General features: G+C 44.7%; 1 protein-coding gene across 1 annotated transcript in view; it reads left to right on the top strand.

Moving 5' to 3' along the window:
- Window positions 1-14,624, top strand: part of LOC101983205 (aromatase) — a 54,082-nt gene that overhangs the window by 26,413 nt on the left and 13,045 nt on the right. Inside the window, exons 2-3 of the mRNA XM_005347365.3 lie at window positions 5,370-5,553; window positions 9,903-10,053. Of these exons, the coding sequence (XP_005347422.1) occupies window positions 5,409-5,553; window positions 9,903-10,053 (296 nt within the window). The 5' untranslated portion in view covers window positions 5,370-5,408. The remainder of the gene's footprint in view (window positions 1-5,369; window positions 5,554-9,902; window positions 10,054-14,624) is intronic.

Genomic DNA, 14,624 nt, shown 5'->3' with positions numbered 1-14,624 from the left:
GCCCAGTGCGCCCCACACAGCCCCCCTCTTTTGGAGCTCTGGGTCCCTTGCTTTCTCTGCGCGGTTTGTTTTGTTTTAACTAATGGTTCTTTCTTAGCACCATCAAGCTTTCCTGCCCATGTCTACCCTGTCTATCACTCCACAGTTTCTTTACTTCCTAGGACAGAATGTTCTCCAGCCAAAAGACTGCCCCCACTAGAAGTCACCTTCTTCACAAACCAATAAGTTTTTAAATGTTCCTAAGACCCTATCAACTCCAGGGAGCCAAGGTACCATCTGTCTCGCTTCTAGTGGTGACCTTACAAGTCTTTCCTTGGGAAGAGTCCGAAGAAGGGGTGCACTAGGGGAACCAACGTGGCGAGGTGATGTTTCTTCAGGAATGAGGGACATAAAAGAGGGAGCCCGAGAGTACTGGAGAGAATGAGAAAGAGGGCAGCCTCGTACTCATCTCAGAACGACCAGATAGTCTCCCTGGTGGACAGACCACTGTCAGCTGAAAGGTAGGATAAAGTAAGGTCTGACCAGACTTGCAACTCATCCCTGCAGAGGCTTTAGCCAGGGTATCTGGGGATCCCCTCTGGCACTATGGGACTTAGGGCAGTGTCTTAACCCCAAGGTTGCCAGGACACCAGAGGTTTTTGGCAAACTGAGGACTTTCCATAGAGGCTTGACATTTCCTTACCCTGAGGTTTGGAAGGGCATTAGGTGCAGGCATTAGCTAGGACACCCGAAGCTACACATAGCACAGAAGTAGGCCTGGAGAGATCCAGTGTCCAGAGCCCTGTATCAGGCGGGCCCAAACCTGGGGTGCCATAATAGGTAAAGACTACCTAAAGATAGCAATAGAAGGACCTGAGGCGATGGCCCTCAGAAAGTAAGTGGAGACTCGGGCAGTAATGCTGCTCTTGAAGGCACCATGCACTCAGAAGTTGTGTGTGTGTGTGTGTGTGTGTGTGTTGTGTGGCTTTTCTAAATGTGAATAAACATGTATTTACCCCTGATAGGTCATTGACAACAGATTAAAAATATGGTTCCTCCCAAATCTAGCCTAGTGAGACAATGAGTTTATTGATGTTACATGAACATAGGTGAGTCAGAGGCAGGTGCTTCACAAAAAGGCCCACCCCAGCATGGGTGATGACCCACAGACGGGACACACCAGGAGCGCTCTGAGCAACTTGCAGGCAGCTCCAGTGAAGAGACCCTCCTTCCCGCCAGCAGCCGTTTTCACTTCTGCCATGCTGGAGAGGAATCTTATGTCTCGAGCTTCATTCTGAACACACTGAACTTGAGCCTCCTGTCTGCCTTCCAATGCACAGGAAGTAACTACACCTATGCCCTTTTGGGTAAGGGCATGGTGTTACTGGCAGGGGACTTGAAGCTGCCTCTTTGAACTTCCAGGGCTTTTCAACAGTCCTGCACTGCTATTCAAAAGATTCTGCTCAACCCATCTATGTAGCCCATCGGAGTGTTCCACCAAACAAAAAACCAAAGATTAGGGAGACAGGAATTTCAGAGGAACTGACCACCTGTGTCATCCAGACATCAGAAAAGCTTGATCCGTAAAAGGGCTCATTCTAAATAACCTGCCCTATAAAAGACAGGAAAGGGTCCTATTGTAAATTCCCCAAGGCTGCCATAGCAGACAACAGCATGGCTCAAATAAAAACATGGGCATTGGAGAAGACCACATGGGTGCCAATCCCGGCTCTGCCTTACAAAAGCTGGAAGTGTTATAAAAATTCTTATTCTCCCAGAGGGGTCTGACATCCTTTTGAGAAGCCAGCATTTTTTAGCCCATTTGAATATAGACATGTGCAGCCTCCACTTTGAGTGGCAGTTGGCTACTGTAAATGTGGCCATGTAATTGGAAATTGTGCAAACAATCCTGAAGCTCTAGAGAATATTTGTTATTTTTCTATGACCTTTAAATTTTCCTGCCAAAACATCACTCTTATCACTACTTATGCTTCTATAGAAAAGCAAATAATAAATATTTCCACACATAATAATTTAAAACAGTTCATATATTTTTTTAAAGATTCATTTATTTATTTTGATATTTATTGAGGTCTACATTTTTCTCTGCTCCCCTCCCTGCCTCTCCCCTCTCTCCTTCAGCCCTCCCCCAAGGTCTCCATGCTCCCAATTTACTCAGGAGATCTTGTCTTTTTCTGCTTTCTACTTCCCATGTAGATGAGATCTACGTAAGTCTCTCTTAGTGTCCTTGTTGTTGTCTAAGCTCTCTGGGATTGTGGTTTGTAGGTTGGCTTTCTTTGCTTTATGTTTAAAAACCACCTATGAGTGAGTACATGTGATAATTGTCTTTCTGTGTCAAAACAGTTCATATCTTAAAGTGATTTCTCTTTGTCTTCTTTTTTCTCTTTTTCTTTTCTTTTCTTTTTTTTTTTTTTTTTGAGTGTGTGTGTGTTTGCTTTGAGACAGGGTTTTTCTGTGTAGGCCCAGCTATCCTGGTACTCTGTAGACCAGGCTGGCCTCAAACACAGAGACTCACCTGCCTCTGCCTCTTGAGAGCTGGGGTTTGAGGTGTGTGAGCATTGCCAGGCCCAAGCAAGGTTCTTAAGCTGGGCCTGGTGGTGCAGTCTCATAAGCCCAGGACTGTCAGGCGAATGCAAGGTTCAAGCCAGCCTGAGCTTATAACTTGAATCTTTCTTCTTTTTAGAAAAAAAAAATTATCAAAAATATTTGATCATTGCTTTCTTCCTTCACTTCCATCCTTTAATTGGTTAATTTTTAAAAGCCTTCTCATTTTGTTTGCATAGGAATGTGCTATACGTTTAACTTGTTAATTTTTAATGTGTCTCTCTCTGTGTGTGTGTGTGTGTGTGTGTGTGTGTGTGTGTGTGTGTGCACCATTGTGCTTCAGTGCCATTATGGAGATCAGAGGACAATGTGAGAGTTGGTTCTCTCCTTCTACCATGTGGGGTCCAGGGCTCAAACGCAGGTTGTCAGACTTAGCTGTAAGTGCCTCTTCCTGCTGAGCGTGTTCTCTTTTCCTATTGAGCATCTTTTTCTCTGCAAAATAAAAACCCTCAACCCGTTCAAAGTAGCTACTCATTAACAAAGGAAATAGCCAATAGCAGCTGCTGATTCTTCCATCTCCTCTTAACAAAGGAAATAGCCAATAGCAGCTGCTGATTCTTCCATCTCCTCTTAGATCAATTGGAAAACTGTAATGATTAAGTGACTCAACACTTGCCAAGCGTTTTTCAGTGTCCTGCTCATTATTATTTAAATGGTAGAGTAATAGAATGAGTTAACAGAATGATAACGAGATGAAGGAGTTCAATTCTGAAATTTCTATAGTTGCTAGAAATCAAAGGTTTTGTATAAATCAAGGGGGAAATATTATCACATCTGAAGAAAGCTATTGTTGTAATAAGAGCGGCGGGGCTGTGTCCCCAACACCTGGCCGCCCACATGGCTAGCTCTAGCTTATGCCCTGAAATAATTACACGGAAACTGTATTCTTTTAAACACCGCTTGGCCCATTATATCTAGCCTTTTCTCGGCTAACTCTCGCACCTGGACTAGCCCATTTCTAATAATCTATGTAGCCCAAGAGCTGGCTTACCAGGAATGATCTTAACCTGCGTCTGTCTGGAGTGGGAGAACCATGGCGACTCACTGACTCAGCTTCTTTCTCCCAGTCTTCCGTTCTGTTTACTCCTTCCACTATGTTTTAACCTATCAGGCCAAGCAGTTTGTTTATTACTTAACCAATGAAATCAACAGATTGATATATGCACTCCCACTTCAAGCTATGGCCTTTCTCCTCTTGAGAGCACATGTGAGGGCTTCCGAGGCCCCTCAGGGGCTGAGAGTGTTGGCTACTTGCATAATGCCTATGTTCAGTTCCTAGCGTCTGGATCAGGCAACGCACAAATGCTTGTACCTCTAGCTCCACAGCTCCCGGTGACCTCTTCTGGCCTCCTCAAGCACCTGCACACTTGTGTGTGTACACACATGCAAACACACACACATAGAAGTAAAATCTTATTTTAAAAAGTATGTGTGAAGTCAGGTGGTAGTGTAGCACACCTTTAATCCCAGCACTTGGGAAGCAGAGGCAGGGGGATCTCTGTGAGTTTAAGGTCAGCCTGGCCTACAGAATGAGTTCCAGGACAGTCAGGGCTATTACACGGTGGAAACCCTGACATTCAATTCACTTTTGTGAATATAGAGTTCCAGTGTGAGGTAAAACCCACCCAGTCTTAGCAAGTCCCTTAAACTTCTGCCACTTTCTACATAAGGGCAAAGCTTGGAGTGTGTCTTCTGCTACTGGAAAATAGATTTGATGATAATGATACAAGCTTCTTCAACTTGACTTCTGGAACTACCGCCATTCCTCAATTCCTCCCCATGAGCCGAGCTGATGAAACATGGCCGAAAGACCAGGTGCACTGTTGTTGAAAATCAGCTAGGCTGGGAAAAGGCATTGCGTTATCCTGCACAGAACACAGCCCATTGTTGGGCCCGGATGACTGAGTGGCACCCGAGCCTGCTGCTGGAGCTTGCTGCTCTGGCTATTGTCTTTCTCCATCCCATTCTTTCTGTTTCTCCTCTCTTTATTCTCCCTTTCCTATCCCCCACCCCACCCCACCCCATCTCTCGTGATGACCCCAGGAACATTGTTTAACCAATCTGGGGTTCTAGTTCCAGATCCCCATTAAAGCCACCAATAAGAGACTGTCAAGTGTAACACATCTTGAATCTCACAGACACCCCAGTGAAGACTCCTGGAACACTTTGATGCTGTCCAAGAAATGCATTCTTTCTGTAGAAATGTACGATCTGGAGAAGTGATTTTGATCAAGGAAAGGAATTGGGACATTGCTTGTGTTGCTTTAATTTTAACTCTTTATTTTTATATTTATATATTTACATTTTGTGAGTGTGTATGTGTGTGTATACATGTATATACGCATGCATGTGAGTCCTGGAGGCTGAACTCAGGTTGTTAGACTCAGTGGTTGGAGCCTTTATCTGCGCTTGATTTGTTTTATTAATTGTATTTGCTGTAAAGCAAGAGAATTGCCTCAGGAGAAGCTACTGTTGAAGTAACAGTGTGTGTTCCTCTGGAGTCGACTCTCAAGTGAGCTTGCACGTCACTCTACCCACTCAAGGGCAGGATGATAAGGTTCTGTCAGACCAACTGTTGAACAGAACCTGCGTCTACCAAGGTCATCCTTGTTTTGACTTGTAACCACAAATCTGTCTTGTCTAAGTGTCCAATCGCTATAAAACAAAGGGCCCAGCCCTCCATTCCGACACCCTTCGAAGAGGCAGGAGCCAGAGCCAAGCTGGTTGATTTGTTTTCTAACCTCACTCCTGCTTCATTCCTATAGAGCTTTGAATTTTGTTCTTCTGAGGCCAGTTATCACAAGATGTTCCTGGAAATGCTGAACCCCATGCACTATAATGTCACCAACATGGTCCCGGAAGCTATGCCGGTCAGCGCCATGCCCCTGCTGCTGATCATGGGCCTCCTCTTCTTGATATGGAACTGTGAGAGCACATCTTCCATACCAGGTGAGCTTCTGCTTTAGTTCTATACATAAGGAGAATGTTCCAGTGGGTTTTTTGGTCCACAGCAGCAAAAATATTTTTGTAACAAGACAAAGAGCAAACGTTGGAAGGTTTCTGGAGACACAGCTGCGCCAGCAAGGGAGCACTAAATGGATACTCTGCACGCAGCAGGCGAGCGCATCACAAGCTGTGTGGATGCTCCCAGGCTGCATACTGCTTTGGCACAGACAGTACCTAAGAGGCAAGCTTGAGATGGAGTAGAGCAAGGTAAAATGCTTGAGATTTTTATTAACAAAAGAAAGAAGAAATAAAAAAAAAAAAAAGAAACAGATTCAAATTCATTCCAGTCTGCTCTGCGGGTGGAAGTGTCTCTGGGCCGCCCTCCCTTCTGTCTTCTCCCTTCTACTTTGCCTCAACCACACCTTCTCCCTTCCTTGCATTTCTTCTTTCTCTTAATCTTATTCGTCACGTTCTCTTATTGGCAGCATGGTGACAGGGACAGTGGTGTCACCATAAGGGTTGAATGGGAGCTGTGTAGTGGGAGAAGAGTAGGGGCTGCCACCATTCTCTGGGAGCATCACATCCTGATGGAGTTGCCAAGATGGTCTGTGTGTCAATCAAAAGTAGAGACTGACATAATTGTTCTGATCATCCCAGTGAAGCATTTTGCCACTGCTGATGAAATGATCAATTATCAGATTAAAATTCAGAATAAACAGAAATTCCAGATAATGTCTCTAAATTCAGGTGTGAATGCCTCATGGTTATTGCTAGTTTCTAACCCCATAAGCTATCCAACAAGGCTTGCTTCAATGCCATAGTAACTGCCCATTCACAAACACGCCAGAGCTCTGCGCAGGGCAATTGAAAGTGGCAGCTGGGTGGGGGAGAGCAGGCGCACAATGCTGTGTCTGGATTCTTTTTGAAGCTTTCCAGATACTTGCCAGCCTCTCAGATCCAGCCTTGCACTTTAGGTTCCTTTAGTTTCTAATTTAACTGAGCACTGAGTTGAGTTTGTTCTCTTCTCCCTGGTGGGGTCACCTTTGGGGGAGGAGGTCTAGGAGCTGAAGGCAACTCTTCCATGGTTTTGGCTTGGATACCCTTGCCCCGGATTTCCTTTCCTCTGGTCAGCCCCTTGATCAGGGTAAATGAGTAGTTGAAGTTGAGATTGAGGGTGGGGTGCAATAGAATACTTTTTTCCTTCTCTTCCTTGTCGTAGGCTCAGGTGCTAAAGTCCAAGCCACCTGCCTTATAAGAGCATCTTGCAAACAGAAGAGAGGGCGACACTCTGTCTGTCAAGGAAGCCCCACACTCTCTAATTTTAGTATAAGAACAACCTGGAAGGTGGGAGTTTGCTAGCCGATCATCAAGCCCTTTCCCAGAGTGTTTAAATTGCAATGACCTTAAATGTGTTCCCACTATGTAGCTCTGGCTATCTCTCTGGCCTGGAGCTGGTTATATAATGTAGACCACGTCCATGTTGAATTCAAAGAGATCTGCCAGCCTCTGCTTCCTGGGTGATGGGATTAAAGTCATGCACCAACACAAGCAGCTAAAATATGCACTTTGAGAAGAAGTAGAGTGAGAACTGACAGCCCCCAGGCCTAAGTCAGAAGCTAGGTGGCACTTATTTGTGCCTACCGCTTCTGGGCCAGGGATATGGTACTGTCTGTCACCAGTGGCAACCACCTGGACAGTACAGTGATCCTCAGCTCTGTCTGAGGTAGGGCCTCTGGGTTGATACTCTAAAACCTTACTTGGCGGTATTTCTTGAACAACGGAGGTTGAGAGCTGCAGAGATAAGTCCAACTCCTCCATGTGACAGAAAGGGACAGCCCCCTGAGAGATGCTGTGTTGCCAGGCAACATGTTATGACAGTAAGAGAAGCCAGAAAGTCCAAACAAAATAAAGGGTTAATTAAATTCCGGAGGAGGAAAATGACTTGCTGATGCCCACGTAGAAGGAAAATAGAAGCCCCTGCAGAGGACCAGGAGTCCCTAGTCTTGGCTGTGTGTTCCCACCTACGTTCATGCTTTGTTTTGGAAATAAGAGGTCTGGTCAGTTCTCCTTCAGGGGCATAGCCCAGGATTCGCTGGCTCCTGTCAGGCATAGGAATGTGGCCGTTCCCCCAGCGCTTTCTGTCATTGCTCTCTGGGCTCTTGGAGTCACAAGTTTTAGGGTACCTCTGGGTCCTCAAAAGCCTAAGGGAATTCAAAAGGTGTCGTGGTTAAAAGCCCCCATTAATAAGTTTCAGTTAAGGCAGCTTCCTGCTCTGTCAGGTGATGTTGGTGACAGTGGACTCGAGGAGGAGTGATTTGATTCACTGTGTGATGGCTCGGGGACTCAGGTGTAAGCTGCTCCCTTTATGCCTGCTGAGAAGTCTGTCTAGACCTGGCGCTTGGAGGCAAGGGATGTGCAAAGAGCATAGTTGTGGGTTCTGACCTGGAAAGTGGCCAAGATGGGCTGATATGGAGGGGAGGAGACTGCAAGAGTTGGGGAGTAAAGATTCCTACAGGAAGTGGTGTCCCTTCAAGTCTGATAAATATGTGTGTGTCAAGGACAACGTTCCGAAGTTCATGCTTTATATTATATGCATGTACCTTGTTTATTTGAAGACATTTACTGAGCATCTGTGTTGTATTAAATTACTAAATGGTATTTTGTTTACAACACATTTTTAATAGATTAAAAGTTGATGTATCTGATATTTCGAAGAAATATATATTCAATCAAATCTGCTTGTTTACATATTTGAAAAAAACATAAGGTAGTTATTTTAATAGACTGTCAGTCATGATATAATGGAGCGCTAGGAGAGTTAGAAGCCTGAAAACCTTTGGTTCACAGTTATCACATGGACTCACTCACAAGTGGTTTTTAAACATAAGGCAAAGAAAACCAACCCACAAACCACAATCCCAGAGAACCTAGACAACAATGAAGAACCCTAAAAGAGACATACATGGATCTAATCTACATAAGAAGTAGAAAAAGACAAGATCTCCTGAGTAAATTGGGAGCCCATGGGAAAAGGTTAAAAAGGAGGGGTGAGGAAGGGAGGGGAGCAGAGAAAAATGTCGAGCTCAATAAAATAAAAAAAGAAAAAAAGAAAAGAAAAAGAAAAGGAAAGAAAACTTTTGGTTCTGTTGATCTTTTGTTTAAAAGATCTTATCTTCCAAAAAGGGAGAAGAGGCTGATAATTCTGTTAATAGGAACTCAAACACTGTTTGCCTAATTTGAGAGTAAACTTCCAGCTGTGATAATTCAGCTGAAAGTTTGTACATCTAGATTATCACATAACTCTTGTTGGCTCATGCAACTAGACATGTTAGGCTTTATAATAATTTCACTGACAACATGGAATTTTAAAAAAGATTTAGGAAAATTACTTTACATGACAGTTTTTAAGTACTGAATTATTTTTATCTAACTTTTTACCAACCACTAGTAAAATAAACTCTACCGGGTTTGATTGGAATCTCAACAGTTGGGAAACTGAGGCAGGAGAATCTTGATGTTCAAGGACACCTTGAGCTAAATCATTTAACCTTGTCTCAAAAAAGTCAACAAAGTATAATGGCACATGTCTGTAAAAATGTTGGGAATACAATGAAACCTATTACTTTGCATGCTTACCTAAAAATCTAGCAGAATGAATTCAAGCTACAAGTTCATTTCGTGACATGAACCACAGAGTTCCTACCTCCCCCTCGCACCCCCCCCCCGCCCAGATCACGCTATGAATAATGCTATCTCCTACCGTTGTCCATGTGAGCAAGGCTAAGAGCTAAGGCTGAAACCAGACCCTGCTCCACGAGCTATAGCGTAGATAATGAGTCCTTCATTGTAAAAATGAGTTCTCAGGTTTGCATTACCTCATGAGATTTTTTTTTCTTAAGACACCTTTTTATAAGCTGAGCCTTAAAGGCAGCAGATGTTCTGGGATTGGACATCATCCTTGCAGACCTTCACATGAAGGGAAGCCAGGCTCAGCTCTGATGGAGGCATTCTGTCAACTGAGAGCTTTCAGACGAGAGCGGCAGGAGTCCATCAGCTTGGTTCCTCTCGCAGTTCCTATGTTTATTGCCATGCAGATGAACCGATTTTCATTTGTGACTCTCAGAAATCAGCATGGAGCCGAAATGACAGGTCAAGAGAAGCAAGTGTGAAGCCATGGGCTTTTCACGTGTGAAGAGGTAGAGAGCCTTGTGGTATACTTGGTTTTGTTTTAAACCACATTGAGTGACTCATATATAGACCAGAAGATGTAAAAATTAAAAGAAAGTTGTTTGATATGAAAGAACAACAATTTTGGAGATTATTCACTATTGTCTCACGACTTGTTGTTGTAGGTCCTGGCTACTGTCTGGGAATTGGTCCCCTCATTTCCCACGGTAGGTTCCTGTGGATGGGGATTGGAAGTGCCTGCAACTACTACAATAAGACCTACGGAGAGCTCGTGAGGGTCTGGATCAGCGGGGAGGAAACGCTCGTCATCAGCAAGTGAGTCTGTGAACGCGTATCAGCTGGAATGGCTGAGGGAGGTGTAGCCCAGCAAGAACGTGTGCTCAGTGCATGCGAGTCCCAGGTTCAATTCTCAGTATCCAAATGCGGCCACTGCTTCTACTGCTTCGATTGCTCCTTTAAAAGAATGGCTGAAGCTTTTCCTATTTTTTTTTTTTAAAGAACAGTCTTGAGTTTTTCCCTACTAAATAGAAATCCGTATTTTGGTACAGCTACATTTTTCCCCCTGTGGAAATGAAGAGGAGAAAATGTCCATGTAGCAGTCTATTACTGTGGAGGAGCAAAATAATGGAAAGTTTCTTGGGTTAAAGTTTGAGACACGTAGATAAAGAACCCCAGAAAGCTGGGAAGTCATTTAAAATTTCTCTGAGTAGTGAGTATGAAAATCCAGGGTCCAGAAGGTTTTGACTAAGCATGCTTTAGGGAAAACATACCATTTTTTTCTGCTTTCCTGTGATTTTGGTCTTATTTCTATAAGTTACTGTACAAAAAAATAAAAACCAAACCCAAACAAAACAAAACAAAACCAATTCCCCAAATCTCTAAACAGCAACAAAGGAGAGGCTGATCTCTGCCTGGCAGCTTTTAGCATGGTCGCCCTGCAGGCTTCTGAATACCTACAAGGCAGCAACCAGCACAGAGAGAAACCACCAGCTGCTGTCCTCTGGCTGCCTGCTAGCGTCTTGCCTGAGCCACCTGAGCCACCGATCAGGCTCGGCAGCGCCCATTAAAACCAAAGTCCTCTTTCCCACACCTTTACGCTTTGCTGGATTGCATCCATCCTAGGATTAACCAAATACTCATCAACTATTATTGAACTGTGTTTTTATTCACTAGTTTTCTAGTCTATTGATCTGAGAAGATGAAGGAATTAGAAGAAGGCATATATTTTACTCGACTTCCCGCTATCTCAGCAAAGTTATCTACAACCACCATACCACAAATATTTTAATATTTATAACCCCTGGTAGAGCTTTTCCCACGAGCTAAAACCCACCAAGCTGTTCTACTGATTCGTTTGAGTCTTTGTATCATTTTACCAAATATAATAGTATCCTCGAAGCCCAGTTCTTTAAATACTAAAAGGGTCACAAGGAGATAAAAACAGTTCATAATTCCAAATATTTCAATAATGTTCTGGTTCTAGCCAATCCCTTAGTTTTGGCCTGAGGTTTCCTTGTTTCATTCAGTCTGATCTGACAGCACTTTGAAGAAGGCTAAGGCAGACCACATCCACACAGCCTTGAGCAGCTGTGGGCGGAAGTGTCAGGCTCCTCGTGGACTGAGGTTTCCTGGCCGGATTCCTTCAGCAGCAGCAGCAACCACAGAGCTCAGAACTTGCTAGAAATACTCATGCTTTTACTCCACCAGCACCCACTAAATAAAGACCTGGACTAGGACCCCATGGTCTGTTGTGACTCAGATGCATTGCTCCAGTGATGCCATCACAGTTTGGCTTTGATTTGCTATGTTGTGGTCTGTCGAGCTCTGGCCAGCCTAATTCGAGCCAATTTGACACATTTCCGCTATGTCTTCAGTGTTCTATTCACTTTTTCAATTGGTTATTGCCTTAAAAGTGTCTCGGAAATATTGCCATTTAGGTTTGGGGACTGGGGCAGTCTCTTCCGCTTTTTCACCCTTAGCCCAACGACCAACCTTCTAGCTCCACTCTACTTAGCTTGGCTTCCTCTCCCATTTCCCTTGGCAAACTGGTGAAATAAAGCCTCAGGAAATTTATTTAGAAGCATATCAGCTTGAGCAGCGGTTCTCTCATGGGCGAACCAGCCAGGGAGAGCGTAGGAATCCTAGCGCGTGGGCTCTGAGATCAAGCGTGGATGTGGACAGACAACAGTGCTGTTTAAGATCCCTGGGTGATTCCAGACAGCTGTGGAGCTTGGGAAAATCCTACCTGAAAAGGAGGTAAAGGTTGTTCCTGGAGCCAGAGTGTCTTTCTCTGGGACTAGGGCAAACAGCTAAGCAGCCCTGGAATGCCTCTTCTCATATTGCGTTACCCTTGAGGCTAGCCAAGGTGACGGGGTGTGTAAGACTAGATTTGAAACGAGGAATGATGGATTTGGGAACAGAAGACTAGGTGAAGTCGTTCCCAGAGAGTGGACATTTAGAAATATAGGTCACCAGACAAACCCACTGGAGGTCCACATATAATTCCTAAAGCGGGGTCTTCCTCACAGCCAGAATCACCCTACTCTTCTTCCTCAGGAAAGCAACTTCAGTGACTCTGGCCAGCACAGACACAGAGGTACAGACATAACAGACCTACCCTCCCCGCAGCTCCTCCAGTTCATTTCTTGTTATGCTCCCTCGGGCTTTTCACTCGCTGGAGTCTTTGTGTTCTCCCTAATTGCCTCCAAGCCCTCCATTTCGTTGTTAAAGGCTGAGCTCCTCTCTGGAATAGGACAACTTTGTCCCCATCTCCCTCCCTTGCTCGCTCTTCAAGTCTTTTCCAGAACTACCTGTACCTCTTGAAGCGACCCCGCTGGGCCTCAAACAGATTGTTGTTTTGATTTGAACAGTTTGCTGGATTTCTTTTCCTTTTGAAAAGTTGGAGGTGTAGAGCCGTTACTGCTGTGTGGTGACTGTGGTCCAACTTTTCCAATCAGCCCTGCCACAGGGGTCCAAGGCTACAGGATTTCGGGGGAAGGCAGTTAGGAGGGGTGCTGCGCGCGCATGCTCGCTGCTGGCGCATCTCATAGACAGAGGCAAGGCTCTGAGATGTGCATGAGGATTATGGAGCCTGCAGCAAAGCAAGCGCAGGGCCCTAGGTCAGTTCTGCTCCACACCCTACAGATGGTAGACTGTCTGTTCAGTGTGTGTGTGTGTGTGTGTGCACACGGGTGTGTAACTGTCACAAATACAAAAATAAAACATTTATAAAGGATAATTGACAATATGCCAATGAAAGTTTCATTTGCACATCTGTCTTAATTATGTGTAAATTTACAGGGAATTCAGTCAGTTTACATTAAGAGCTATGTACTAGCTGTTAAGACTCAAACCCTGAACAAATGGTTGGGGTGCCTATTTAACATTTCAAAGTGGAGCTGGCTGCCAGCTTTCCCCATCATTCCTCAGTTCCTACCAGTTACAGGGTATGGCTGGCATACCCTGGCCCCTACCTTAAGCTTCTCCAGCCCAGACTAGGTTGCCTTTTCCCCAATTGCCCTTTCTTATATAATCCAGCCATTTTGGTTACCTGGCCCTTTTGGTCTGTCCATTACCCTACTGGCCAGTCCCTTGGCCCAGGTCACCCATCTCTGTCTGTGGCTCCTGTCCCCTCATCTCCTCACATGGCCCAGCTCAGTCTGGCTACATTCACTCTGGACTCTCCCGACGTCTCTGTCTCTGCCCCTGCCTGTATTCTCCCTCATCGCTACAATAAACTTCCTCTTCCACCGCACCTAGGAGCAGTGCTCTGAGCAGGCACCTCAGGTTTAGCTGCCCCCAGTAGGAGCAGCCCCCGGAGGGAAGGAGGCTTCAGGCTGAGAACATGATGATGGAGGTTTTCTGTCACCCGCTGTGGTGATTGATCCCTTAACTTCAATCATGGTTAAAAGTATGACCTCTGACCACAGTGGCATTACCTTGTCCACTGTCTCTTCTGAACTCGGCAAATCCCCAACAGAACATTTCCCTCAGCCTGGATTGCTGGTTAGGGTCACTTCAGGGTCAGGTCTCTATGACGGCCAGGAGGAGTGTGGCCTGGGGCCTCTTGTCCCTCAACGGTCCTCTCCTTCACAGTCAAGTTTACTCTGTTTTATAAACTCTGCCTCACTTTGGTAAATGTCCTTGCTTTATACTTCCTTGATGGTTTCTCTTGGCAGAACTTGAGACTGAAAATAGTCGGGACAATAGCACCCCCTAGGGGACACACGGGGTCTAAACATCTGCTAACGGTCAGTCGGATCCACAAGACAAATGTAATGTATGAATGCCTGGGAACCAGGGCAGAAAGGACAGTGCTTTGTCCATCCCTCGAGTAAAGTCTTTAGATACAAGGATATGAACAAAGAATGTAAAAAAATATTCTCTACTTTACTTGTGGAGTAAGTTAGGAAACAGTAAGAAAAGCTAGAGGTCTTACATCAATTATCAGTAATTTCAGTCCATTTTATAGAATGATAATTCTTACTAAGTAAAATTTGAAATGCCAGATTAATTTGTTGACACTCAATTTGAAACATCTGGATTTTTAGAAAGAAAAGCTTGTCAGAAACTTGAGCCATTTTGTGGTTTATTATTGGGAACTAAATTGAGAGACTTTGATTTGATAGTTTTTATTTTAAGGGTTTTTTTCTGAAATAAACGTCAACTAAATAAGTTATTTCTTAGCATTATTATTATTTTAGAGTCTTTCCCCTCATTTCCACAGGCATCCCCCTCATCCGCAAACTCAGCCTGTTTATGGCATAGAGCCGAGCAGGAGAGCAGGGTCACGGCACACAGCTGAGCAAGGCCTGGGGTGAGGTGGGGCTTATGGCACACAGCTGAGCAAGGCCTGGGGTGAGGTGGGGCTTATGGCACACAGCTGA

The sequence above is a fragment of the Microtus ochrogaster genome, chromosome 5 (assembly GCF_000317375.1).
Source record: "Microtus ochrogaster isolate Prairie Vole_2 chromosome 5, MicOch1.0, whole genome shotgun sequence".
Classification (NCBI taxonomy): Eukaryota; Metazoa; Chordata; class Mammalia; order Rodentia; family Cricetidae; genus Microtus; species Microtus ochrogaster.
The sequence above is the reverse complement of the archived record's forward strand: the minus strand, read 5'-3'. Positions and strand labels throughout refer to the sequence as shown.